Raw genomic sequence first — 27911 nt, 5'->3', positions numbered from 1 at the left:
GGGGCGGGGGCGGGGTCTGCGGCTGTGGGCCGGGCCGCGCCGGGCACAGCCACCGACGGACGGGTGAGAGCCGGCCCAGCCCACGTGCCCTCCCCGCCCCCAGCACCGCCCCTCCGGCCCCTGCCCCCCAGCGCCGCCCTCCGGCCCTGCTCTCCGAACCCCCCCTGCTCTGTCCATGGTCCCCAGCCTGTGCCCCCGAAGCTCATGCGTCCCTACCAGAGGCTCGGTTCTAACCCCCTCCCGTTCCCCCTCCTCCCAGGGGCTCAGTCTGAGTGCGGGGCTGGGGGCGGGGATCCGTGGGGGGGGGGGGGGCCCTCCCCTCCCCTTCAGTCACGTCCCGGCCCCGCCCCCCCAGGCGCGTGGGGAGGGCTCCCGGCGGCCCCAGCCCTAGCACCCTGGGGAGCGCCCCCGTGAGGCCGGAGGCGGAGGTCCCTGCCTGGGAGGGGGGGCGGGGCCACGGGGGCTACTGCTCGGTCAGAGACAGCTGCAGGATTCTCTTGAACTCCTCCTCCTCCTGGCGCTCCCGCCGCTCGGCCTCCTCCTGCTCCTGGGCGGACAGCTCCATGGCCAGGCGAAGCTGCTCGGCGTAGCTAGGGAAGGCGTGCCCGGGGCCGCCGGGGCTGGGGGCGGAGGCCGGGGGCGCCGGGGGGCCGGGCTGCCGCCGGGGAGTGTGCTGGGGGGGCCTGCGGGGAGAGGAGACGGTGAGACTTTCCGGGGGGGGCGCACGGCTGGCCCTGACCTTTCGGGGGGGGGGGGGGCGAGGAGCGCGGTGATCACGTGTCCCTCACCCCGGAAGTTCCCAGGGGAGGGTCAGAGGTAGCCTAGAGCGGACCTCGGGGGGCTGAGGCGGCCTGCGGCCGAGGGGCCGCCCCGACCCGAAAGAGCTATTTCCACCAAAAGCCTCGGGGAGGGGACCGTGCCCCCGGCACCTGGGCTTCAATGGCGCGCAGCCCGCCTGGGGCACGGGAGGGCGGGCCCTGGCTCCCTTTGCCCTGCGCGCTGTGCGGGCCCCCGGCCGGGAGAGAAGTCCCCGCTCCCTCTCCCCTCCCTCGGCCGCCCGGGCCTGGGCTGGGACCCCGGCGCTCCGCGCGGCCCCACCTGGCGCCCTGTGTCACTGACCTGTCCGGCCTCCGGCCTTCCTGGGACAGGGGGTGGGTGCCGGGCTTGCTATTGGTCAGCGCTTCCCAGATGGTGACCTGGGAGAGGGGGCAGCGGGCACGTTAGCCCGGCCCTGAGGCCCCGCCCCCCAGAAAGCGCTGCTCCTGCCCCGCCCCCGGCACAAGGCTCTCCCCGGGGGGGGGGAGGGGGGGGAGGGAGGGGAGGGAGGGGGGGCGGCCCCACAGGGCGCCCGCGCCCGCCCCAGACGCGAGGGAGGCCGAGCCAGAAGCGGGCGCACCTGGTCATATTCGCTGCCCGCCTCGAGCAGGCTCTGCTGGATCGCGAACTGCAGCAGGTCGTCCTCTTCCTCGCGGCCCGGCTCCCTCTGGCTGCCCAGGACGCTGTACCCCCGCGGCGCCTCGAACAGCGAAGGCGCGATCTCGCAGCCGCGGCACGATGCTGGGGGGGGGGGACAGGCGTGAGGGGCCTGGGGGGGACCCTGGGGCCCCAACCCCTCAGGGAGGGAGAAGACCAATCCCCGTTAGCATCCCTGTGCTCCCTGGGTCCCGCCCCTTGGGGAAGCCCCGCCCCTTGGGGAAGCCCCGCCCCTTGGGGAAGCCCCGCCCCGGAGACCCCCAGGGCTCCTTGACCCGCGGGGTGGGGGCGGGGGGGAGAGGGGGAGGGGTCTCACTCATGGAGCTGGAGCTGCTGATGCTGGAGTTGTCGCTGCTAGGGGACGGGGCTTCGCTGCTGGGGCTGCCTCGGACCGAGGTCACAGGCTCGTCACAACCATTGAGGTTTCCGAAGGTTATCCGGGCGTTGAGGATGTGGAAGATGGGGATTTCTGGGAGAGGGGAAGGGAAGGGGGAGGGGCTGCTGAGAATGGCCCCCAGCCCGGCAGGAAGGGGCAGTGGCAGAGCTCCCAGCAGCCCCTGCCCGCCAGGGCCTTCCCCTGCCCGCCAGGGCCTTCCCCTGCCCCCGGGCCGCTGATGCAGCCCAAGGTGAGCCAGGACGGGCCCGGAAGTTGTCTACGAACCCATTATAGAGGAGAAAACTGAGGCCCTGAGAACAAAGGGAACTAAAGTGAGAGAGGAAATGGAGGAAGGAGAAGGAGGAGAAAGAGGATGTGGAGGTGAAAAAGGAGGAGGTAGAAAAGGAAGAAGAGACAGGAAGTGAAAGAGGAGAAGGAAAAGAAGAAAGGAAAAGGAAAAAGGAAGTGAAAGAGGAGGGAAAGGAGGAAGAGCATGATCATGACAGAGAAGAAAGGTGGGAAAGGGGAGGAGAGAGATGGAGACAGACAGAAGAGAGAAGAGAAAAGAGGAAGATAGAAAAAAGGGAGAGGAAGAAAAACAAATGGAGAGAAATAAAGAGAGAAAGAAAAAGGGGAGATAAACTAGGGAAGGAAAGGAGACAGATGGAGAGAAAAAGAAAAGGGAGAGAGAAAAAATGGGAGGGAGGAGGAGAGAGACAGAAAGAGGAAGAGAGGGGAGAAGGGGACAAATGAAGGAAGGGAGGGAGACAGAGTCAGAGAGAAAGAGGAGGGAAGACAAAAGGGAGAAACAGAGGGGGAGGGAGGGAAAGTGAAAGACAGATAGAGACAGACAGAGACAGAGAGAGATGGAGAGGAAGCCACATTCAGATGTCCCGAGGTGTGGGAGTGGTCCTTTTGTGCTCCTCCCTCCCCATAACCCCTTGATCTCAGGCTGGGGCAAGAGGGAAGACTTGAATGGACAGATTGGCAGGGAGAGAGGGAGCCACACTCACCAATCTTAACAGGAAAACCAGGAGGCAGGCGCAAGGTGATGAAGTCTCGGAGCTTGGCAAAAAGGGCATTGCTGATGGCCATGAGGTCAATGATAGGGGCCACCTGCTCACACAGGGACAGTGGGTGCTCCTCACATAGCCATAGCTTGGCTTTGAACCTAGGGTGTCAGACCCCCAAGGTGAGGTGGGGGATAAAGACCTTAGGGAAGGAAGGCTCACCCCTCCTCTACTTATCCTCCCCCTTCCCCCATTCTCTCTCATCCCTGTGAGCCTCCCTCCCTTGCCCCAGGGTCTCCTGCCCTGCTTAGAGCCTAGGAATCCCAGTCTCCTCACTTCTGGGTCTTGGTGGTGAGCTCCATGGGCCGCCCCATGTCCCGGTTACCGAGCTCAAAGCTGGGGTTGAAATACTCCTCTGCAGTGATGGCGGTGGGGTTAGTGTGGCTCAGCGTCTGAGTGATCAGGGTCTGTGCCGGGAAATCAGTTCCACTCATTCCCATTCACACAGCACATACGCAGGAGCTCGGGATCTTGGGGCTACACTTCTCGGGCCATCCAGTGCAGCCCCCTCATTTTACTGAGGAGGAGACGGAGGCCCAGAGATGTGATCTGACTTCCCCAGGGCCACACGTATAATAAATCTCAAAGGCAGAATTTGAACTCGATGCTCTGATTCCAGAGTCAGTGCTCCCTCCATTTCTAGACACCGGTCTTAGTTCTGGGTGTGAAGACCACAGTGAAACAGCCCCGGCCCTCAAGAAGTGTGTGAGGGGGGAGAGCCCGGGGTAGAATATGGAAGAACAGAGAAGCACAAAATAAATAATGCACTTTGTGGGGGATGGCGCCCACAACCGGGGAAATTGGGAACGGTTTCTGCTAGAAGCTGAGGCCGAGTTAGAAGGGAATTGGGGGATCCATGAGGGGGAGTTTAGGCGGGAAAACCGCCAAGCGTAGGGCACAGCCTCTGCAAAGAAACAGAAGTGGGGGGATGGAAGGTGATGGAGGAGGACCAGCCTATATCAGGCAGAGCATGGGCGCCGGAGGTGAAGGGGTATAAAGCTGCCGGGTTGTGGAAGGCATTAAAAGCCACAGCAGCTGGTATTCTATCCTAGAGGTAAAAGGGAGCCATCCATGTCTCCTAAGCAAAGGGCTGGCAGGGTCTGACCTGTTGTAGGAATAGCAGTTTGCTGGCTCCACAGAGGATGGGTTGGCTCATCAAACAAAAATCTCACCTCCCCCCACCGGGATCCCCAAGCTGGGTCTAAGATCTCCCCTCAGCCTCGCCCAGTGTACACTCAATCAATCAACAAGTATTTCTCAAGCTCTTGCCATGTACCGGGCACTCGCTCAGTGCCAGGATACAAAGAAAGGCAAAATAAGGCCCTGCTCTCTCCTGCTCGCCAGGAGTCCTGCCGGGATGACATAGCCTGTAGGTATCCAGGAGCTCTGGAGTTGAGGGAAAGGAAAGAGTAGGATCCCAACAGGCTATGGAGGGTGGGGAGGAGAGATGGCCTAGAACAGTTTCCCCAATACTTCCCTTCTTCCCTGCCCCCACGCTTATATGGCCCCTTCCAGGCATGCCCCTCCCCAATATGGCACTCACCCCATTATTGGGCCCCCCGTGCTGCTCAGCGATGCCCAGGAAGGACTGCAGTGGGGTCTTGCTCCCTGCAAGAGACAGAGGTCTCATCACCTAGGCAGGTACCACCTGTTCCTACCTGTTCCCTTGGCACTCAGGCCCTGCAAGGTCCATGGCAGGAAAGCAGAGACCAGGACCAGAATTATGCCTGAGGCAGAAAGCAGAAGGGCTGCCAAGATCCATCTCAACTCTACTATTCTATGGCTCTATTCCATGTTGAACAAGGCAGCCTAGGAGCTGAGCAGGTGCCCTTGGGCTGCCAGAGGACCAGGGGAGAGCTGAAAACAGCCACCTTCCACCTCCCCAGCATTCAGAGAAACAAAAAACTACCATCATGATTTTTAATGATTGTTGGCCCTAAACAGGGAAATTACTGATGGGTATAATGTATCTATCTTGGGGGTTACATGGTATAATGGACAGAATGCTGGACACGAGAGTCAAAAATCCTGCCTCAGACACGTACTAACTGCGTGACCCTGGACAAATCAATTGGGCAAGAGCCTTGGCTTTCTCATCTGTAAGACAGGGATAATAACAGTCTGCATCACAGGGTTATTATGAGGCTCAAATGAGATAACATGGAAACTACTTCGTAGTCGTGCTATGTACATGGCATCTTTTGTTGTTCTTCTCATCTTTTATTCGATGAGACTTCAGAAAGCAATGGCTCTTTATAACCAAAGAAAAATATTAGGAAGTCATTAAACCTTTTCATTTCTCAGTTTCTTCTCAGAATTGTTTTGAGTATCAGATAAGGCAATATTTGTACAGTGCCTGGCACACAGCAGTCCCTTAACAACTGCTTGTTTCCTTTCTTCATTTTCCCTCAGTTCACTGACTCTCCAAAAGACAAGTCCAATGCTATATTGGCGAGGTACGATGTGTACTTTGTGTCCCCATAATTTTGACCACTTCTATCAGGTCTCTCTATTTTGAAGATTTTTACTCCATGTAATTTGAAGGTGATGAGTATTCAGTGGGGTGATGGCTACTAAAAATGTCGGGCCTAAAATTTTATGAATCAGTACCGTATCTCGATGATGATAGGCAATGATCTTATCTTTGTATATAGAGTTACACACCAGAGAGCTTCAGGCATATAATTCTTATGACTTGATAGTATTTAAGTTTTCATAATGCACCATTTCCTTGTAAAATCTGCATCTATCCATATGGTTGAGCTGATTTGGGGTGACCTTTTTGTAATTTTTGATGGTAATGCCCAAAACCCATAGAATCATTATAAATGATATTGCTGAGGGGAAAAAAATCCATAGGACTTAGCCACTTATTCATTTGAGATAATATTCTTGATTGAATTTCGGTGGTTGACACTCATGGAAGAAGGTCGTTTTCGTTCCACAATTAGATCTTAGCCATTGTAAGTTCTACCCAAAGGTAACCCAGCATTGGGCACATTCTAGAAGTATTTCTTTAAGTTTTTAGCTGGATGAGGATTCAATATGAGACTTTTCTCAAACCTCCTCCTCTTTTTTGACAAAGGCGGCTTCATCTTTCTCTGACTACCTTAGGGTGGTAAGCACTGTGTTTCATTAACACAATGCAGGTTTTTTTTTCCAGATCATTTTTAAACCTGTTGTGCACTTTACTGTTCTAAAAATGTGCCCTGACTTATATTGCAAAAAGTGTTTATTGCTCTAAAGTTGTTTTTCCTAATGTACTTCTGATTCGGGATAATGCAAATCCTAGCTTCAGAACTGGAAGGAAGCTTCCAGAAAAGACATCTTGTCCCTCATTTTATAGATGTGGAATCTGAGGTCTAAGGAAATTGGAGTGAGTTAGAATCATAGGCTCATGAATGCAGAGCTAAAAGGGACCTTGAAAGCCCTTGTCCATTATCCTCACTAAGGAAGCTGAAGACGAGAAAGATAAAATTTTTAGATCTTTATAGTTATCACCTTCATTCACTGATTCTAATTTGACCTTTAAGGCTAAAAGTTTGAATCTATTTTTTTAATGCTCATTCACTCCAGGGATCTTTCAAAATCATCGGAGAACATTTCTGGGGGACAAAGAGACTGTAGAATGTTTTTAGTATGGGTTTTTTTTTGATGGATCCATATAATGGCTCCATGTATGTCATGTGTGTATGTCAAGTGACTGATATTATCATTTCCCATTCTGACATCCAGAAATTTGAATCCTGGGCTCTGCCACTTACGATCTGGACTAACCTTAGGTAAGGCACTTCACGCCTCCAGACTTCAGCCTGTTCATCTATAAAATGATAGGCTTGTGAGAAGAAGTCTTCTGAGTTAAATCTATGAGATGAAATTCTTACCCTACCCAATTAATTGCAAAAGTGCACAAATATTATATTCTGCACATATTTTCAAACTTTTCCATTGTATCAATAAGTGGTGCTAATTTTCCCTTCTTTCTCTTTGTTAAAAAATATTATTTGTAATGTGGGATTATACTCTGGAAGGAGAAGGGGAAGGGACAATGAGGAAAAAAAATTAATGATCTTAAAAAAAGACACCAATGAAGACTTCAAAAAAAAAGAATTTAAAAAAATGAAAAGGTTCTTCTACCTCAGAATTGATGATCCTATTCTATGATTTCTCTGGGTCTCATACATAAAATAAAAGGCTTGAAGTCAGTGCCCATTAAGGTCCCTTCCAGTTCTCATTCTATGATGCTATGAAAGTATCTGATCCTGACCACACTGATGTGGCATAAGGACGATGGAAAGCAAATTTTAAAACTCAACTTTAAAATTTAAAATTTCAACTATCGCTCAAGTACTGGGGCATGGGAATCACTCAGCAGGGAGGGAAGAGTGTAGAAGGGCGATCCAGACCCCCCTCCAGCCAAAACCCTTCTATGACTTGAGTGGCTGGTCTCTGAGAGCAGACAGAAGCCAGGCTGCTGCGGAATCCCGCCAGCCTTGGAGGGGCAGATTCTTGATTATGGGCACACAATCCTGGCCATGGCAAGGAATCACTGAAAGCCATTGTAAACTGCAAGGACCTACCCAAGCTTGCCCTCCAGTGGCATAGCGTTCTAGAGCAGGAATTATTAATTTTTTACTGTGTCACATACCCCACTGGCAGTCTGGCAAAACTCAAAATAGGTTTTTTTAATGCATAAAATAAAATACATAGGATTACAAAGAAAACCAATTCTATCAGATTATCGTTATCAAGAAAAAAATTTTTTAATGAGTTCAAAGACACAAGATTACTTGTTTTCGAGCTATGATAATAAAGGGGATTTTCATGGAAGAAATTTTTTAAAAATCCCTTTCGTGCTTTAAGATTCCAAAGCATTTTATACACATTGTCACCTTTAATCCTTGACAATGTCCTAGTGTGAAGTTAGTAGGAATAGCATTATACCCATTTTACAGATGAGGCAGCAAACTGACACCCAGAATTGAAAAGATATGTCTAGACTTAAGCAGCTACTAGGTGATAGAGCCAGGACTGAAATGTAAGCCTTCAAACTCCAGTCCAGCACTCCGGGGTCTCCCTGTTTTCTTTAAGGGTCAGCTCAAATCCCATCTTCCTTTTTGAATGGGACTCTCCCTGCCCCAGCTAGGGCTGCCCCTCTCAATTACCTCCTGTTTCTTTTGTTGTGTCTTGTACATACTCAGAGATTTACAAGTCATCTTCCCCATTAGACTGTAAGCTCCTTGAGGCAGAAACTATTTTCTTCCCTTTCTCTGTATCCCCAGTGCTTCGCCTGGCACACAGGAAGCACATGATAAATGCTTGTTGACTGGTTGACCATACTAGGAGGTCTCGCTATCATATCCCCTGTCTCAGACAGGCCAACTGAGGCTCAGAAGAGTGAGGTCATTTAATTAGTCAGTGGCAAGGTTGAGGCTGGATCCAGCGTCTCCTGACTCTCTCACTCAGGACCCTTTGCACTGGACCACAGTAAGCCCTCGCCGGGATGCTAGAAGATACCCCCAGAGGGAGCAGTGGAGCTCCTGCCCACTTCACCCAGGCCCACCTCGGCTTCCCACCATTACCTTTGATCTTGCCTTTGTGCTGTTCCGATAAATGCTCTGTCCGGGTTCGGGTGATGAGCTCCACGTTGGATGCCCCATACACCTGGAAGGGATGGTTCAGAAGCAGGTTCTCCCCCTCTCTGATTTCCTCTTCCACCCATTTACTCACCCACAGGGTGGGCTTTTCACCCACTTCTCCCCACCCACTTTCTCACTGTGAGTTTTCCACCTACTCGCTGCAGGAGAGGAAATAAGTGGACTTATTATAGACCTGGAGAGGTCATATGGTCCAGTCCCCTGCCTTCATCAGTCAGCAGTAACTTCGATTAGACTCTAACTTCCTGGAAGGCAGGGACCTCTTCTTGTTTGTCTTTACACAGTAATTTCATCGATGTGGGGAACTCCCTGGTATAAACATGGTCGATGCTTCATTTTGTCGAATGAATAAATGAATGTCCAAATAACGAACCCAGCCATGTGGGCACAGGAACGGCAAGGTGGGCAGAGCAAGCAGTCTGAGAAGGGGGCGAGCTACCTCACTTACTGCCTTTCTGCCTGGAAAAAGCTCTGCTCTTCTCTGAGATTCAAGTTCCCTTCTGTGAGCCGAGAGAGTTAGGCCAGGTATTCATTAAGTTCCTGTTCTAAAATCTATTCCATGAGCCATTATCCCCAATTTACAGATGAGGAAACTGACTCTGAGAATGGGACGGTGATTTGCTCAAGTTCTCGCAGAGACAGAGGAAGAGGAGCCCCGGTCCCCGACACCCTGCCTAGGGCCTAGTGCCTTTGCCATTGGATCAGAAGAGCTCCCTGCTTTCATTCAACTCGGCAAACACTTATTAAGCACCTACTGCGTGTTAAACATGAGGGATACAATAAGAAGCAAAAGGCAATCTCTGTCCTCAAGGAAGTCCCTCTCTTGTCCCTCCTGAGACAGTCCCGGGGGCCCCTTCTGTGCCCAGTCCCTCACCTTAGCTTCATAGCCGTTCACCATTTCGGTCTTCTCACTGCGCCAGCCCAAGATTCCCGTCTTATTCCTGAAGAAGGAGAGGGTTGCAGAGTCTGGCCAGCGTCCCCCGAGCCCAGGGACCCGAGGAGCCTCTCCCCATCCCCACCCTGCCCTCCCCACCTCTCAAAGGAGATGTTCTTGGTGTCCAGCTGAGTGGTGACAACGGGCGCAGTGAGGCGGCTGAGCACCTGCTCTTCTGTGGGCTGGACAGCGGCCAGCAGCACGTCCCGGTCGTGGGCAGCCAGCGCCAGGGTCTCCGTGTAGACCACTCGCCGGTCGTGGTCGATCTCCATCACCACCGCGCTTGTGTCTGCCCCAGGGGAGGGGACGGAAAGATACCAGATCGAGGGGGGGACGACAAGAACCTGATATTCTTCCCCTTCCCCATTCCCTTCTCCTAATCCTTTGGGATGCAGGGGAGGACACGGACCACACCCCACTATTACGCCATCCCTCCCCCCCCAGCTAACACTCATTTATCAATAATTAATTTCATTCATTCAGTGAGCATCCATTAAGCACCTACTATATACCAGACACCTTTAGATGCTGGAAAACCAGACAAAAATGGGTCCGTTTGCCCTCCAGGAGTTTACATTCTCTTGGTAAGAGTGTTCTGGGGATGGGGTGCGGACTTGGGACAGTAGTCAATAAACACTAATAAGCACCTACTGTGCGCCAAAGCCCAGACCCATGCAAAGGGCTGGCTATTCTGGGACTCAACTCTGACCCTCAGCTCCTTCCTGGCCCATCCCCCTCCCCTCTTGTCCTAGGACTGACCTTGGCCCCTGAAGACGAAGCTCCGGTTTCCCCGCTGCCACGTCATGTGGTCAAAACCCAGAAGCGTGGTATCCACTCGCAGATTCTGCCCGCTCTTCCAGACCTTGTAGGTGTCGCTGGGGCAGATCTTGGAAACCAGGGGCACTGTGGAGAGGAGGTCGCTGCCTGAAGTTTCTGGGCAATGTTCCCCCTCTCTCCTCCAAGTATTCCTCAGCACAGGGGACGGGGGTGGGGGGCTCTTCCCAGAAGTCAGTGGGAGGCAGACCCCCGGCTCCTGCGAACACCTCCCACACAACCCGATCCATTTATCCTGAGCCAAAGCGTGTGGGCGATGAAGTATTAGAAAGAGGTTAAGCAGCTGCTGAAAGAACATCCCCCAAATCCGCCTCCTACTGCCTTCCCAAGCAGACTGTAACTCATGGAAAATGCTACAGAAGAGAGGGCATAGAGGCTGAGGATCTGGGTTCAAAAACTAGAAGCCAAATCTGCCGTCCTATGACCCTGGACTTGTTCTCTTTGGGCATCAGCTAAAACGGGGGCTTTCATCGTGTGTGAGGGAGAGGCGGGAGACCCAAGAAGCAGGGGACCCAGAAGTCTCTGGACGTGGACAATGTAGGAATTGATTTTCCTTGACTACGTATTATCTGTTACGAGGGTTTTGTTCTTCTTTTTTTTCAGTTTAATGAATTAATGAGGGTTTGTTATTTAGACACTCATTTAGTCATTCAACAAACGTTTATTAAGCACTTTCCGTACTTATGTGGGGCATTTCTCACACTGCTGGTGTCTTCCTTCCATTGGGGAAGGAGCAGAGAGAAAAATTTATGCTTGTTAATTGAAAAAAAAAGGAGGGGAATAAAATAAAATAAGGGGATTGGACTGGACGGCTCTTGATCTGCGGGTTTATGAATGAACGATGAACTTGGAGGTCAGCCCTGAGTGTGGGCTCACGCCCTGGTGCTTCTCTGGCTCCAGGCAGGTTGTTTCTGTCTCTGGGTGATTTTACTCCCTTCTAGCTCCGAATGAGTCGGAAGGGCCCCTTAACTTGGCGTTCCCTGCCACCAGAACCCTGTGGTCTAATACCCCAGAGAACGACCTCGGGACACTGGTCTGTCCCTAATGGACAAGAAGCAAGAGCAGGCAAGGTGCTCGGGTCTCCCCCAAGCCCCGGACTCTGTGACTCACCCCAACTGGTGAATTCCCATTTCATTTCTACGTAGAAATCCTGGGCCTGGGCCAGAGAAGAGAGGAAGAAATAGCTGGGTTTGTTTAGGCAGGACTCGGGGGCAGGAAAGGCAAGAGGGAGAAGGGAAGGGTAAGGGCGAGCAAGGCTGGCTGGAAAGCGGGGTTACCTTGCGGAGTTTCTCCAAGAGCACAGGAACGCCTGCCAGCCTCTTCACGGCCCGCTGGTAGTCCCGGTACCGTAACACGAGTTGTACCAGTTCTAGGTCGCGGGTGCTCACGGCTTCCTGGAGCACTGGGACAAGGACAAGCGTGGGGGTCACTGGAAGGCAGGTTGAGTCCCAGGACCCCAAACATCCTAAGTCTAGAGCCAAAAAAGACTTCAGAAGCCGTCTCTGGAACCCCCAAACCGGACCCCAAGCATCATTGTACAGACGGGGTCCACAAGTCTTCCCACCACACTAGGGCATCTCCAACTCATACAGGAACGGACCCGGGTCTGGGCTGGAAAGTGGGGGCAGAACAGCCAGGCTAAGAAAGGGCAGTGCCCTGGGCACCGTCCTGGGGAGGCAGGAGGGAAGGAAGGGAGCCCACCTGTCCAGCCGCTGCGGTTCTCTCTGCCCACGTCTGCGCCGTGTGCCAGGAGCACCCGGGCACACTCCAAATGTCCCAGCGTGGTGGCCAGATGCAGGGGCGTGCGACCGCGGGGGTCCAGCTGCTCGATGTCCGCCTGAGAACAAACACGGCCTTAGTTCCTCATCTGGCCACCCACCTCGATCCCCAAGTCAGGGCAGGTCCAGTCCTCAGTGATCCGCCCCGTAGGGAAAAGGCCCTGTATTCGGAGTCTAGTCCTGATTTTGTATGAACAGAAGCAAGCCCCTCTCCACAGATGGCCTTGATTTCCTCATCTGTAAAATGGCATAATTCCCACCAGGCCGACCTCACAGATTTATAAGAACAAATAGGTCAGCAGATATCTATGTGTTTTGAAGAATTACTCAGAAAACTTGAGAACAGTTGAGCATAAATTAGATATAGACCGACAGAAATCTCACACCATAGACCAAAATAAACTCCGGATGGACCCATGACTTAGAAATAAGTGGTGACATCATTAGCAAATCAGAGAAGGAGGAAGACGTTTCCTGTCAGATCTATCGCTAGGGGAAGCGTTCAAGACCAGAAAATAGCAAAGGGGATCACAGAAAAGAATATGGACGATTCCAGGGATAGAAATTCAAAACTTTTTGAATAAACAAACCTAATACAGTTTAAATTAGAAGAGAGATTTTAAAAGAAAATTAAGATATTTGATTCCTTAATAAACATCTCTTAGGATATTTGTTTTTTAATTTTTAAAATATGTAAAACAGCGCCATTTATATCAGTAGATTTTTTCTGTTTGGAAGAATATAGTTATTTTTCATGAATATATATTATTTATGGTAATATTTAATGAAATTATTTTTTAAATAAATAAATACTTTAAAATAAATCAAATTAGAAGAGAGATACTGGGTGGAAGGGGGGGAGTCTTTCTCATCAGTTTCTCTGATAAAGGTCTTATATCCAAGATATAGAAGAAACCAATTCAAATATATAAGACTAAGAGCCATTTCCCAATTGATAAATGGCCAACGGAGATGAACTGACAGTTTTCAAAGAAAAAAGTCCAAGCTATCAACAATCATATGAAAAAATGCTACAAATGATTAATAATCAGAGAACTACAAAGCAAAGAATCTCTAAGAAATGGAAAGTGGAGCCCTCATCTAGTGGGTTGACAAAAAGGACAAGAAAGAAAAATGACAAATGTTGGGAGTGTGAGGGGGAAAACAGGCACATGAGGGCATCCCAGTAGAGCTGGGAATTGATCTGGCCATTCTGGAATGCAATTTGGAACTAGGCCCTCGAAGTTAGGACTGACCCAGTTATTTCCCTCTTAAACATCCCCCCAAAGAGAGCAAAGAAGCAAGAAAAGGCCTCATACTGCAAATATATTTGGGGCAGTTCTTTTTACTGAATTTAAAATTTAAAATTTAATTTTAAATTAAAATTAACTAATTAATTTTAAATTTAAAAAAATTTTAAAATTCAGAAATGAAGGAGGGGCCCATCTCTTAGGGAACAATTAAACTGATTATGGTTTCTCAATGTAAATGGGTTATTGTATCCTAAGAAATGATGAAATGGGACAGTTGCTAAGGAAATAACGATACTGAAGGAAATGAGCCAAATGAGAACAATCTATATGACGACGACAGAAAAACAACACGGACGGACTTTCAAACTCCAATCGATGCAATGACAAACCTAAATGCAGAAAAGGCAAGGTGAATCCAACCACCCATCTCTTGCCAGAGGGCAGGTTTTAAAATGCAGAAAGTGACCAAGATGAAGATCTGTTTGGCTGGATCATATATGAGAGTTTTATTTTGTGGGAGGCAGAGATAATAAATGCTAGTAAAAATAAGCAAATTACGTTTTAAAGCCATAAACAAGAAAAACCACTGTATGCCTCGAGAAATAATTAAAATGCTAAACATTTAATTTTATCTACCTGCCTGTCTCTCCCCTTCCCCTTGCCTGTGTAACGGGGCTTTTTCCCTCCCACATCTGGGGAAAGGAGAGGGGACCTCTTGAGTAAAGCCCTCAGAACGGGAGCTGCTGCTGGGACCGTTTATTCATAACAACAGCTAAGAATTCTACAGGGCTCCAAGGTTTGCCTCATCTGATCCTCAGAACAGCTGGTGGAGGGGAGGGAGAATCCTATTATTATCCCCATTTTGCAGATGTAGAAACTAAGAATGAGAGGGGCTAAATGACATGCAATGTGCCACATATTAGGGATAAAAAAAGTCACATTTCTTTTTTTTTTTTTTTACTCTTTGTTACACAGGAAGGCGTTCTGAGCGGAGGTGTCTCTGAAAATGAATTTGATATAAAAACAAAAGGCATCAGTGACTTAAAAACAGTAATGAGGGTAAACATTGTTCCTGTCCCCAAGGAACTTACATTCTATTGCGTGTATGTGACATGTAGATGGATAATAAATATACACAAAATAATCGAGGCGGGGTAGTTAGAAGCCCCCCTTCCTCCCCCCACTCCCAGGAGGAGGCAGTAGAAAGAGATTAGGGAAGCGAGAGGTAGAGGTGAGAGGGAAGTACAAGCCCAGGGAACAACACGGACAAATGCTCGGAGATGGGAGAGAGAATCTCCTTCACAGGGAACGGCAACTAGGCCAGTTCAGCTGGACCATGGAGAGCATGAAGGAGAGCATTATGTAATCGGCCCAGAAGGGCAGGCCAGAGCCTGTCTGGGCAGGGCCTTAAAGGGCGCAGGGGGTTGGAGTTGAAGCCAGTGGGACTCCTCGGGCAGGGGGATGGCCCGGCCCGGCCCACGGGTCACTCTGGAAGCCAGGCCGGGGCAGCCGAGGACAGAAGATGCTCGGGATTTATTCCAAGCTCTCCAGTGTTCTCTATTGTCTCCTCCTCCCACCCCATGAGGGCCTCCTGAGGCTGAGGAAGGAACAATTCCTGCCCCATGTAAAATGGAAGAAGGCCTCTATTCTTTGCCCCGGGAGCGAGGCTGGGGGACCAAGAAGGGGAGGGAGGAAGGGAGGAATCTTACCCTGAGGGTATGGCAACACCAAAAGGGCTTCCCAGGTGCAGGGTCAGCACAAGGGGCAAGGCTGAGGGACACGGGCGAGGAAGGGGGAGGGCAGAGGGCAGGCGATGCCAGTGATACCCACTGCTCCTCCTCATCTGGCTCTCTCTGTTCTGTGCACAATTATTCCCACAACCCCCCCATGGCCTTTCTGGTCCTGGCACAGCAGGGCACTAACAAAGTCCTGGAAAGCACAGCAGTCGGGATGGGGCAACGGGCCCTCCTCCCAACCCCGGCGTCTCCCGTGTTCCAGCTGCCTCCCGGGGCAGCCAGCAGCTGGCAGATGCTGCAGAGAGGGCCAGAGACTGGTGCTGGGCTCCCCTGAGAGATGCCAGAAAGAGCTTCCAAAGGACCCTTCAGCACTGCCCCAGGGAGAGCCCCGTCGTGGGCGAACGCCACCTGGCACCGCTCTCCCCATGGGCCTGCCTCCCTAGGCAGAGGCCGAGGAAACCCTGGCTGGCTTTGACTTTTGAAAAGGCCCGTCCCAAGGGAAAATCCTCTCTCCCCCAGCACCCCTGGAGCCATCCAAGCTGTGGCCCAGGGCCCGGAGCTCTGCCCTGTCCGGTTAGGAAGGATGGTCCTGCTCCAGGCACCCCCGGACCCCCGTGAGTCACTCCCACCCAGCGGGGCAGGGGAGCCATCATGCAGCTCCTTCTGCTCCTCTCCCAGGTTTTACTGTGGGGGCTGAGCTGCAGATCACGACTCCAGACTGGCATTTAGGAGTCACATGGCTGCCCGGCCCTGCCGGCCGACCCCCCCTCCGAGAGGTGAAGGGGCCGGGGTGCTCCGGGAGACCCCAGTCAGGACTGAGTGGGCAGGAATGGGGCTGACTGCGGAAACGCCGTCTCCCCGGAGTCCAGGTGAGAATGCTCATTAAACACTTCCACAAGGGCAGAGACGGGGCTTGAGCTGCCAGGATGATGTGCACCCGGCAGCCCTGCTGCAGTCCATCAGGGCCAGGGCGGGAGACCCGGCAGGGAGCGGCTCCCAAAGCATCCTTGGGGAGGCGGGAATTCTGGGAGGGGGAACCCGCTGGGCAGGAGCCCTCCCCAAGACCCAGGCTAAGTCTGCCCCCATGCACACACAGCACCAGATACCAGACCCAGAACGGCAGGGCCCCTTCCGGCCTTCACGTCCGAGCCGCTCACCTTACAGAGGGGAAACTTCAGGGATTGGTCTGAGGTTGGCGAGCTGGGAAGTGCCTGAAGCAGGATTGGAATCCAGGACTCCCTGACTTCAGGTCCAGGAGTCAGATTCACATAGAAATGGAGCACTGTGGGCCATGTATGGATTTGGAGAACCACACACGAAGATTCCAAATCACAGTTTAATCTGGTTCAGGCTGGGCTTGCCCTTCTCCCCCCTGCCCTGCCCCGTCCGCCTCCCACAGACACACACATGTGGCTCATGCATCAGCACACAGAGGAAGCGCCCACATGTGATGCACACGTACGGATTATACACCCAGCCCAGCTTTGTGCACGTGGGCACCCGTGGGCACCAGCACGTTCATCACGGGTGGGCAGCTAAACGCTCCTGCAGGCGGCATACACGGGCACGCCCTCGGCCCAGGCCCAGGAGCCGCGTAACCTGTCCCCACGCGCCCGTCCCCAGACCACGTACCTGCCCCACAGAGGTTCGGGCATGTGGGTACATGCCTAAACACGGCTGAACATATACGTGCTTGCAGAGATCTGCCTGAGGGCACACATTTCTCCATAGGTCATAATAATAATACATAATTAACATATAACAAATAAGCATTTGTACCATGCTTTCAGGTTTAGGAAGACGTATGTGTGCCCTTTTTACAGAGGAAAAACCTGAGAGCTAGCTCTCAGAGAGGGTAAGTGATTAAGCCTTCTACAAAGGCTCCAAGCTAAAGGCACCCTTGGAATCTCTGATCCTCTCATTTTACAGATGAGGAAACTGAGGCACAAAAGGAAGTGATTCACCAGGGTCACAGAGGAAGTAACTGGGATTCGAACCTGCCTCCAAATCTAGGGCTTTTCCACGGCACTACAGCACACGCTTAGGGCCACGTGCTGTCATCCATGTGCACACAGGCGGCCGCCTGCCTGTGAGGGCTGCTCAGGTGCGTGGCCCCCAGCCCAGCGTGCCCTGCATGCACGTGAGCCCCACGGATGGGTGCCGGTGTACGTGTGGCAGCGCGCATGCAGGCTCACTTCCTCCAGTGTCTCAGCGCACACACGTGTCCCCTATTCCATGTAACAGCAGCGGCAAACGGGAACGTGCGTACCAGAGTTTGTGGTGCATGTGAGTGTATGTGTCTGTGAGTGTGTGTGTGTCTGTGTGTGTATGTGTGACTGTGTGTGTTTGTGTGTGTGACTGTGTGTGTGTGTGACTGTGTGATTATGTACATGTGTGTGTGAGTGTGTCTGTGTGAGTGTGAGTGTGAGTACCTAGCCACACGGGAAGCAGGAGCCTTGAGTCCGCCCCAGGCCCTAGCAGGGTCATTCCACTGCACAAGTTGCCTTTCCCCCTGAACCTCTGAAAAACGAAGGCACTGGACGAGATGCGAGGCGGGTCCCACCCAGACTCTGCCTTTCTAGGGCCGTGCTTGTACACGGCACAAGACCACACAGTGGTCCTGGATGGGTCATGTGCCTCCCTGGAATCAGTTTCCTCAACAGTAGACAGGTCTGGCCGGGCCGGGCGGCCTCCAGGGTCCCTTCCAGCTTTATCTGTGAGCAGCCTCGGACGGGGCCGAACGGAGGCTAAAAGCAGCCAGCCCCGTCCCGGGTCTCAGGCCCGTCACTGCCCCGGAGCCTGGGGACCCACAGAGCCTGCTCTTTCCGAGCCATCCGGGTGGCTGTGGCTGACCTAGAACTGTCTCTGCCGTCCCTCCGGAGGTATCAGCCAGCCTGGCCCCGATCCCAAGGTTCTGGTGGGCTGAGAGCCTTTGGGGGGGGGGGGGAAGGAAGCCTTACTCTTCCCTTAGAGCTTCTTCTACCCTTCCCCCCCCCCCCGGGTGGAGAACCAAATAATGTCCCATTTGGAAGAACATTCTCCAAGCCCTAGGGCTCAGAGGAAACTGAGGTCTGGGAAAGGAGAGAGTGACACTCAATTAACGGTATCGAACCACATTTATTAAACACTTACTGTATGCACAAGGCTTGATTGTGCTGCTACAGCTATTAGCGGGTGGTCGGCCCCAGGTCTCATCTCCTAATTTAAGCAAGAAAATTCCTAGGGGGTCATAATAATGTTTATATTTATACTGTCAATAAAAAGTTATTATAATAAATAAAAAATATTTATATTTATACAATATTTTAAGGTTTAGGAAGGAAGTTTTAAGCAGCATGTGTCCCCGTTTTACAGAGGGTAAGCCAGCCTTCCACACAGCTTCCCGCTGAAGACACCCTTGGAATCCCTGATCCTCCCATTCTTACAGATGAGGAAACTGAGGCACAAGAGGACGTGATTCACCGGGGCCACAGAGGAAGTAACCGGGGTTTGAACCTGCCTCCACATCTAGGGCTTTGTGTAAGTGATTAAGCCAGGGCTGCGCAGCATATTCATAACCCAGGTTTTACTGTCTCCATTGTACAGGTGAGGGAAGGAAGCGATTGGGCCCCAAGGCGGGGCAGAAGACCCCAAGGTGGCAGCCGGCGCCAGGAAGCCCCCCCTGACGGCCCTTCTCTCCAAGCTGCACAGCTGCCCTGGGCACGATGCCCCGAATCCTGGGGGGTCCCTGGGTGCGCCCCCTCCCCGGCGCCCGCCCCCTCTCCTCGAAGCTGCCGGGTGACGGCGGGGGGCACCTTGGCGCAGCCTGGCCCTTCTCTGTTAGAAGGGAGGGAACAGGTGGGTTCCCCCTGGAGCCCTCGGAATAAAGACCAGGAGGATTTCTAAAGTGAGAGGGAAGGCAACAGGCAGCAGGGAGCTGGGGGGGGGGGGGGGGGGGGGGGGGAGTCTGGCTGACTGGCACTGGGGAGGGGAGAAGCCCTACCCCCGGCCCTTTCTAGCCGAGACCTAGTCGGTCTCTCTCCTTCCTGCCTCAAGGGAACATTGATTTTTGGTTTCTGGGGTTTGAGGCTCCTGCCTGCGGCGACAGCTCCGTGCCCAGGGCTGCTCGGTCAGGAGGTACCCGCCCAAGAGTCTCGGGGCCGGTGGGAAGGGGATGTGCTCGTGCAGCCCCCCCCCCCCTGGAGGTCCCCCGATCGAAATCCCTTCTCAACCGAGCAGAAGCGCCAGCGGCCTCCAGGATGGCCTAACGGTGGATGGCAAGGGCTTTGTAGGTTCCCCAAGCACCTGCCCAGTGGGTGCTGTTGTTATCACCATTTTACGGATCAGAAACTGGGGTCAAATGACTTGTCCAGGGTCACGCAGCGAGGCAGGATTGGGACTTTCGAACTCAGGTCTCCCTGACTCCAAGGCCGCACTCTCTCAAGTTTAATCAACATAAGGGGAAACTGGGGCGGGGCCATCGGAGCGGAGGCATCTCCCTAACAGCCCCGTGTCTGCTGGGGACGTACAGGGGGCTGGTCCCCGGGGTGCAAAGACAGGAAGAAGCTGTTGTCTGTCCTTGAGGAGCTTCCATTCTACGGGGAGAAAGGGGGGATCGGGGAGTAACCTGTGAAGACGACAAGATAATTTGGGGGAGAAGAAAGAACAGCGAGAGATTGGGAAAGGCTCTGAGTAGGAGGCGGCGCGTCCCACTCAGGATTCTAAGGAAGCAAAGGTAGGAGAAGGGAGAGCGTTCCGGGCGTCTGTCAGGGCGGGAGCACCAAGGTGGGGGGCACCAAGGCGGGGGCACCAAGGCGGGGGGCACCAAGGTAGGGGGCACCAAAGCAGGGGGCATCAAGGTGGGGGGCACCAAGGTGGGGGTACCAAGGTGGGGACACCAAGATGATCTGCCTTCAGCCCAACTTCCATCTGAGAATGGGGGGGAGGCAGAGAAAAAGGGAAAGAAAAAGAGGTTGAGAGAAAGCTTGAGGGGAAGGGACAGAGAGAGGAGAAAGAACAAGGAGAGAGATAGATAGATGGAAATCAAGAGGAGAAAGGAGAGAATTAGGAGGGAGACAGAGAGAAAACAAAGAGAAATGAAGAGGGAGGAAGGGAGCAAAAGGGGAGGAAATGGAGGAAAAGGGAAGGGCAGAGGGAGAGAAGGGGGAGAAGGAGGGAAGGAGGGGGAGAGCAAGGGGGGAGAGAAAGAAGGAGGGGAGGAAGGGAGAGAGGGGGAGAACATCCACATCCCAGGGAGGCCATCTGGCCCCCTCCACCTCCCCCATTTCCCCCCCAGGAGCTGTCCAGCGCGCCTTGGTCCAGAGCATCACCAGGAACACAGGATTTCAAGAACCAGGAAAACGCTCGATGCCCTTTGGATTAATGGGAGTCTCAGAGCTGTGCCAGTCCTGGGGAAGCTGGCACCACCACTGCCCCGTGGTTCTGGGCAGCTTGGCAGGAGTGACGTCCTTGCCTCGGCCACGGTGCCAGCCCTCCATCAGTCCCCACATTCGCCCTGGTGCAGGTGCCAGCGAAATGGACACCGAGCCATCCGATCAACAAACATTTTGGGAGGATTTCCAGAACCTGGAACCCCACTCGTGGCCAGAGCCCATTAACTTAGGGGACGGCATAGGAGAGAGGCCACAGGGCTGGATTTGGATCCTGACTCCAACACTTACTAGCTGTGGGACTTTGGGCTTGAGCCATGACCTGTCTGTGCCTCAGTTTCCCCCTCTGTAGAATAAAGAAGTTGACTTTAAGGTTCTGAAGGCCCTTCCAGCCCTCAAGCCGCATCTCAGAGCTCAGGGAGCCTTCCTCTCTGCTCCAAAGCTCATCACATCTTCCCTGCCCTTTCCCCAGGGAGCTGCCAGGTCGGCTGAAGGCTGTCCCTCCACTGGGATTTTCTTGGAGTCAAGAAGGCGTATGTTCCTCCAAATTGGAAAGGGGAATCCCTGTAGCTCCGTGTCCCAGAGGGGCAGCGGCTGGGCTCTGAATCTGGGATGCAGAGATTGTCAAACCCCCCCAGAGACCACCAGGAATCCCCAAATCCATCCTGGGCAAGAAAGAGACGTTAGAGAGCAACGGCCTCTAGATATCCCCACGCTCTGGGGACACCCCTGGGACGGCAGGTAAGGGGGAAAACCCTGGCTCATCAGAATTCCAACCCTGCTCCTAGTTGTGAGACCTTGGGTAAGTAACTTAACCGTTCCGGGTCTTGGGTTCCTTTCCTGGAGATAAGCAGCCTGGCTTAACGAACTCTAACAGATCTCTCAGACGTCCCCGTTGTCTGGTTTCCAAGGCCCACCTCGCCTGCTTGGGGGAGGGTCCCACTGGATGCACGGCAAGCCCCGGGCCCAAAGGAGGCCGCGCATCTGGCCACGGCCTCTGAGCTCCGAGAGGGTTAACCTCCGGCCAGGAGTAACCTCTGCCACTGCCCTATATTTCTCTGGCCTTGGAAACTGGATCATGGGCCAGTGTCCATTTCAAGGAAAGACCAGCTCAGCAAGCAGAGGGAGCCGGACTGTTCCCGAGGGCGGTCCCCAAAGAAGGGAAGCGAGTCAGGGGTAAGGGCCGTGTGGGGCCTGTTCTCTCTGAATCCGATCTCACCCGCCCGGCTAGCTCCTCCGACCCAAGGAAAACGGCCGTCAGCCACTGTTTATGTGGCAGGAGAGAGAGGATGTGGGGTACAGGGGTCTCTCTGGAGCTGGGCTCAGGCCGTCCCACCTTAGGCCTCCATGGGGGCAAGACCATGGTCAGAGCAGCTGCAGGGAATTGTGGGATGGCTACAGAAAGACACTGACTGTGGGCAAGTCACTTCATCTGGACGACTACTATGTTCCTCAGTTTCCTCCTCTGTAAAATGGGAATACTAATAAAACCTACCCCCCAGGGTTGTTGTGAGGACCCAAACTATATGAAGTACTTTGCTATTATTGCAGACTCCCCTTCGGTCAGTTCTTCCCAGAGTCTGAGTTACCCCCCCCCCAGCTGCCACTCTAGGAGTAGGACCTCCGCTCCTGTCACTGGGGGGAGTCTCCTCAGGCCCAGCCTCCCAGCCTTCCGCCCCCAGCCTACCAGGGTCTCGCCTTTCCGATTTCTGCTGATATGATTTCCAGGCCTTTCACCGGGTTAGAGTCTGTTTATCCAGATTGTTTTCTCCAAGAAGATGGGCATGGGCCCCTGTGGGGGCTCAAGGGGGGGTTTGAGATCACCTCCCCCCCTTCTCCCTTCAGGGAACTATTAGGTAACCCCCCCAATTCTGGGATTGTTGTTGCCCAGACAACCACACACACACACTCCTATGGCATTAAAGAAACCTCCCTAGACATGGCCCTTAGGGTTCTGCGGTTCATGAGCTGGCATTTCCCTGGAGAAAGCTTTGTTTTTCCTAGCAGAGGAGGCAAGGAGGGAGGGCCGGCCTCTGCTACTCCTCTCAGCCTAGACCCAGATGAAGCCGAAACACCGGGACCTCACTCTTGAGCCCCTCTCGCCCCCTAAGTTGCTCCAGAAAGGGCCAGTCTGAGCCCTGCTTCTAGGCGCCCCTTGGTGAATCGTGCCACAGGGTGACTAAGCCATCCAGCTTTGGGGTGGCCAAATCAAGCGCACCCACCTCCCAAACCAGCACTGACGAGCCCCTAAGGGAGGGATGGAGGCAGTGATCGCTTCCTCAGCCCCTACCAGGGACTACTGATCAAACACGTGTCCAAGCCCAGAACCTGGCCGTGGGGGGGCGGGGGGAGCCCTTAATGAGGGAGACAGAAATGAGCATATACCCAGCCGGGAATTGGCCACAGCTGCCTGGCAGGGGATGGCGCTAGTGACCAATGAGGCAGGGGGTTCTCCCTGTCTGGTATTCTGGTGCCCCCCCATTTTTAAAGCTAGGAGCAAGTGAAGGGAGATTTTTAAAGCTCATAGGGTTAGATCTAGGGCTGGAAGGGGCCTTAAAGGCTATTATCTCTTCCTAAAAATCCTGTCTTCTCATCCTGCGGGCCCTGTTCTCAGTCTTAACAGTGGGAGAGCCGGACCTGCCCTTTCCCTTCAGCACTTGAATGAAGCCGGGTCCTTAAGAACATCATTAGGGGAGCACAAGAAAGGCCTCTGTCCTCCCCACCCCTGGGGAAACCTCGGAGATGTAAATGTGAAGACAGAAGAATCCAGGCTCTGAGGAGACCCCCCGGCATTCCTCTCCCACCAAACCTCAAGAAGCAGGGAACACAATAGAGCTCCGGAGGTCTCCAGGGGGACCTCGAGGGAGCCCCGCCCAGGCTCTCTCCCTGACCCCTGACCCTGTCCACACCCAGAGCAGCCATCCAACCTCCTGGTGTGACTGGGTGAGCCCCAGCTGTTCCATCCTTCCCTGGGATCTCAGTAAACAAACCCTCAGAGGTCCCTGATGCAGAAATCCCACCACTCCCCGCCCCAACGAGAGAAACCCGGAGGGAGGGGGTTAGGTGATCAAAAGGAAGGGACAAAGACGGGAGGAGGGCCGGACGGCCGGGAAGGGAAAGGGATGGCAGGCCGCCGCCCCCCACACACCTTTGTTAACTTGCAGCGCGGGTCGAGGGGGCTCCAGCCCCCTCAGTTCTGTTCTAACTGAACCCAGGTTTCAGGAGGTGGATGAGGTGAACGTGAGCCTCAGTCCGGCCCTGCCGCGTTACCCACCTAGTCTCCCAGTGGGAAGTGATGGGAAAGGGGCATCCTGCGCCTAGAACCCCGGCTGCTGACGACTTGAAGGGCAGAACCCAGACACCTGCAAATAATCGGGGAGGGGGCTCGGGCGAAAATCGGGGTAAGGACCGGGGGTCCCGGCCAGAGGACCAAGGCACCTGCAGCGCAAGGACCCTTGGGCAGCTCCCGCGGGCCACGTGGGGGCCAAGGCCGTATTTTCCGGTGTAAATACGCCGGCTTCAGCGGCCGCCTCTCCAGCCGCAGCAGCGTGGCCAAGGCCGCTCCCTAGACAGCCCCCTCCCCCTAAAAAGCCCACACAAAAGCCCCCAGCCGCGCACAAAGACCGGTCGCTAGGGCGTGTGTGTGTGTCGCCCTTTCCCTTCCACGCAGGGGGACTTCCCCGGGGGCGAAGGGTCGGGACCGACAGACGGACCCCGAGCTCCCCCGCTCCGCGGCCGCCGCCGCGCCGCACCGCGCCCCTGTGCGTGGCTGCCCGGGACGTGGGGGTGGGGGGAGCAGCCGCGACGCCCCCGACGGCAGCGCCCTCCTAAGCGGCCGCCCGGCCGGAGCCCCGGGGCCCTCCGGAGCCCAGCCCTGCCCGTCATTTGCACCTGCTGGGCGCCTCCCGCCCTGCTCGGCAGAACCCCCCCCCCCCGCCAGTGCCTCGTCAGGGCCCCCACCCACCTGGCCGCCGCGGACTTCTCTCTCTAGTTCTCGGTAGCGGTTGTGCCACACCAGGTAGTGCAGCGGGTATCTGCCCTCCGGCCCCTTCCTGGCGGCAGAGGCGATCATCGTGCCCTCCGCATGCCGGGGCCGCCTCTCCCGGCCCGGGATGGGGGGACGGGGACACGGACGGGGAGCTGGGGGTGCGGGGCCGGCGGCAGAGCCTGCTCTGGAAGCCCGGCGACGGGCAGCTGCACGGGCATGTGCCTGGGGAGGCAGGCGGGCTGGCGAGCTAGCGTCGGCGGAGGCGGGCGGAGGGGGGCACGGCGGCGGCGATGCGGGGGGCGGGGGAGCGGGTTCCCAGCGTCCCCGAGAGGAGGGGACAGGAGGAGGAGGAGGAGAGAGGAGGAGGATGAGGAGAAGGAGGAGGAGGAGGAGGAGGAGGAAAAGCACCAGCCCTGGGTTACCAGCACTAGGCAGCGCTGTTTGATTTCTTTGCCTCTCCTCCCACACCCCTGTACACAAAGGCAGCGTTACAAGGAGGGAGGAGGGGAGAGAAGGATCAGGCGCCTGAAGAAGGAGGAGGAGAAAGAAGGCAAGCGGGGGGCTCGGCCCTGGTGGGCACTGGAGGCATCCCAGCGGGCAGAGGAAAGAGCAGCCCCTCGCTTTTCCCAGGCACACGCCTCCTCTTGGCATGGCCAGCTCAGAAGCCAGCCCCTTCCTCACCCCTTCTCCCCAAAGGCAGTTGGGGACCGGGGAACCCCGGTGTGTGGGTGAGGAGGGAGGGAGACCCTGGTGCGGAAGGCATAGCCAGTCAGAGCCAGGAGTCCGAGGTCTCGCTGCATCATGGGAGTTGTAGTCTGCACCCCCCCCCTTCAAGCTCCAGAAGTGGCAGATGATTGGGGGGTGGGAGTGGGCAGGATATCCCTACTTTGGCAACCTCTCTTCTCCTTCCCTTCCCTTGTGAAGCCTTGCCATAGGAGTGGCGCTGGAGTTCTTAGACTACCCCTGGGATAGATAAATTAAGGTGGGGCCCCAGAATTGGTCCAATATTCCAGAACATCTTGGTATGAGACAGTGCCTCCTGCTCCTTCGGGGCAAACACCACATTCCTTCCTGAAAGGAAGTGGAAGGTTTAGGAGACCACAAACCTGAATCTTCATCAATAAGTCTGAGCTGCTGAGAGAGATCGTGGGACCTAGCGAGTCCCGGGTTCAAATTCTGCCGGTGACATTTGCTGCCTGCCTGACCCTGGGCGAACACTTCACCCCTCGATGCTCTAGGCAACCTTCTGGAACCATAGGTAGCAGAGAAGGAGCCAACTTGCTTTGATGGTGGGAGTTTCTTCTCCCAGGAGTTCCCATTACGGATGAAATCCTGAATCCAACCTTTTTTCTGTATATCCTGCCCTGAGCGCTAACCTGAATACTAACAGAGCCATTGTAATCAAGACATTTGGGAACAATTTAAATCAAAGATTTAGTACTAGTCAAAAAAAAAAAAAAAAAAAAAAAAAAAAAAAAACCACCGCGCGGGAAAGGAATTTAAAGATTAGAAAGTTCAAACCCTACAGTTTACAAATGAGATAAGGGAGATCCTAAAGTCACAGGTCAAATGGCAAGAGGCTGGGGCAAATGAGAATTTGGTCACAACTGAGCCCCGGGGTGGGTGGGTGGAGAAATCGGGGTTTTAGAGAAGAAATGGGGCTGGGAAAGGCTGGCTATAAAGGGTAATAGAGATGGGGGGGGGGGGGCTCAAACAATCAGCAAGCCGGTTTTAAACGCCCATCATGCACTAGGCAGGGGGCTAAACTCTGGGGAAACATGCAGCCGGACGGAGCTTTGTTCGCCTTCTCGCCTGCAAACTCCTTGAGACCAGGGACGGTGCTATTTCTATTCGTCTTCCCCCAGTGCCCAGAGCTGGACTTGTCACAAAACAAGCATTTCAGTTTTGTCAGATTGAGTTCCACGGGATGAATAAATCGGTCTCCATTTCCAGCATCTCATTCAAAGCCACGAAGGTTTGGGGCTTGACAGAAAATTATATTCTCCTCCTTCCTATCATCTCTCGCTAGCTGTCCCTTACCGCCCCCCCCCCCCCCCCCCCCCCCGCCCGGGGGGAGCCCTCCCCGTCACAGGATGCTCACCGCCAGGGGGGTGCCTCTGCGGAAGAGTCCGCCTGGGGAGCTGGGCATGCCGCTCCCCGCCTCCGCCACCAGGGGCCAGCAGAGGGTCGCACCTGGAACCCAGGCCAGCGGGAAGGGGCTGAGGAGGGGGCGTCCCTGTCCGGCCAGGGAGGCCGCGAGGAGAGGGGCTTCTGGGACCCGGCCGCAGGGCTGCGGCTTCCCTCAAAGCCTCGGTCGCTGGAGTGAGGTTTGCGGGCGTCATCTGCTCCCGAACGGGAGAATGCCCCGCCCGCCCGCAGTTACTTTGTATTTCCCCGGGATAGTTTGTATCAGCGCGCACTGTCTCCTTGGGGCCGAGTGTAAGTCCCAGAGGACGCGGGCCTTTAATGATACAACGCGGGCTTAGAAAGTGACGGTCGCCCGCGGGATTTCCCCCAAGAAACCGTGAGCCCCTTAGGGGCAGGGCTCGTTGCTGACTCTGCTTCACAGCGTCTGCCGTTACCAGCCATTCAATAAGTGCTTTTTTATTAACGAGCCCTCCTGCCCACGTTTGGGGGAGGGAGAAGGCCCGGCAGGATTGTGGGGTCAGAGTCAGGAAAGCCTGCATTAAAATCCAGCTTCTGATACTGTGTCCGCAGGGAAGTCGCTGGACTAGAGGGCATCGGAAATGCCTTTGACCCTAGACCCATGGTTCCGGGTTCTGCCCCCTCCAAGATGCCCGCGGATCAGTCGGTCCTGGGACACCCCCCTCCTCGTCCCGGGGACAGAGTCCTCAGACCGAGATTGAGGAGGGGGAGGCCGCCAGGCACCTGTCTGTTCTCCTTCATGTCTGCCAGCCGCCGGCTGCCACGTGCTCCGAGCTCACCCACACACAGCCCGAGAAACAAAGACAAACAGCCCAGGCAGCTGAGAGCCGAGTAGACATTTAATAAATGAAATTCCAGAGCTGAGGACCGAGGCTCCAGCGCCAGTTCCCACCCCCAGCCTTCATTCCACATGCATTCACTCACCAGGAGGCTGGAAGACTACAGAGGAGGGGGTGGGGAGGCCAGGGGGAGCCCATCTCGGCATCCCGGCCTTGCCAGGGTGAAGAGAAGGCCCCCGGGGGGAGGGGCCAGCGGCCGTTGGCAGGTGAGGCTCCTCCGGGAGGAGGAGGGGGGGGGGGGCAGCCAGCTCACACACAGGCCAGCTCAGGTGATAAACTGCCTGACTCGCTCCCGACAACGGAGGGACCGCATTGGGGGAGGTAGCAAAGCCGGCAGAGAACCCTCCGAGCTGGCATTTTCCTTCCCTTGAGGGCGATTATAAATATTCCCAGCGGCCACACACACTTTCAAACAAACTTGTCAATCGGGCTGGAGAG

General features: G+C 54.6%; 1 protein-coding gene across 1 annotated transcript; it reads right to left on the bottom strand.

Annotated features, from left to right (window-relative positions):
* Positions 1–166: 166 nt before the first annotated feature.
* On the bottom strand, positions 167–24989 carry ANKRD13B (ankyrin repeat domain 13B). Its single transcript, XM_031967724.1, has 15 exons — positions 24445–24989; positions 12046–12181; positions 11622–11746; positions 11455–11500; positions 10270–10413; positions 9610–9799; positions 9451–9517; positions 8502–8583; positions 4463–4527; positions 3196–3326; positions 2863–3020; positions 1790–1942; positions 1397–1557; positions 1120–1196; positions 167–683 (listed from the first exon to the last, which is right to left on the bottom strand). The coding sequence occupies exons 1-15, from the start codon at positions 24550–24552 to the stop codon at positions 464–466; spliced, it is 1863 nt and encodes a 620-aa protein (XP_031823584.1). The 5' UTR covers positions 24553–24989; the 3' UTR covers positions 167–463.
* Positions 24990–27911: the final 2922 nt, after the last annotated feature.

Source organism: Sarcophilus harrisii, chromosome 4 (genome assembly GCF_902635505.1).
Source record: "Sarcophilus harrisii chromosome 4, mSarHar1.11, whole genome shotgun sequence".
Classification (NCBI taxonomy): Eukaryota; Metazoa; Chordata; class Mammalia; order Dasyuromorphia; family Dasyuridae; genus Sarcophilus; species Sarcophilus harrisii.
This window is presented reverse-complemented; position numbering and strand designations above follow the sequence as displayed.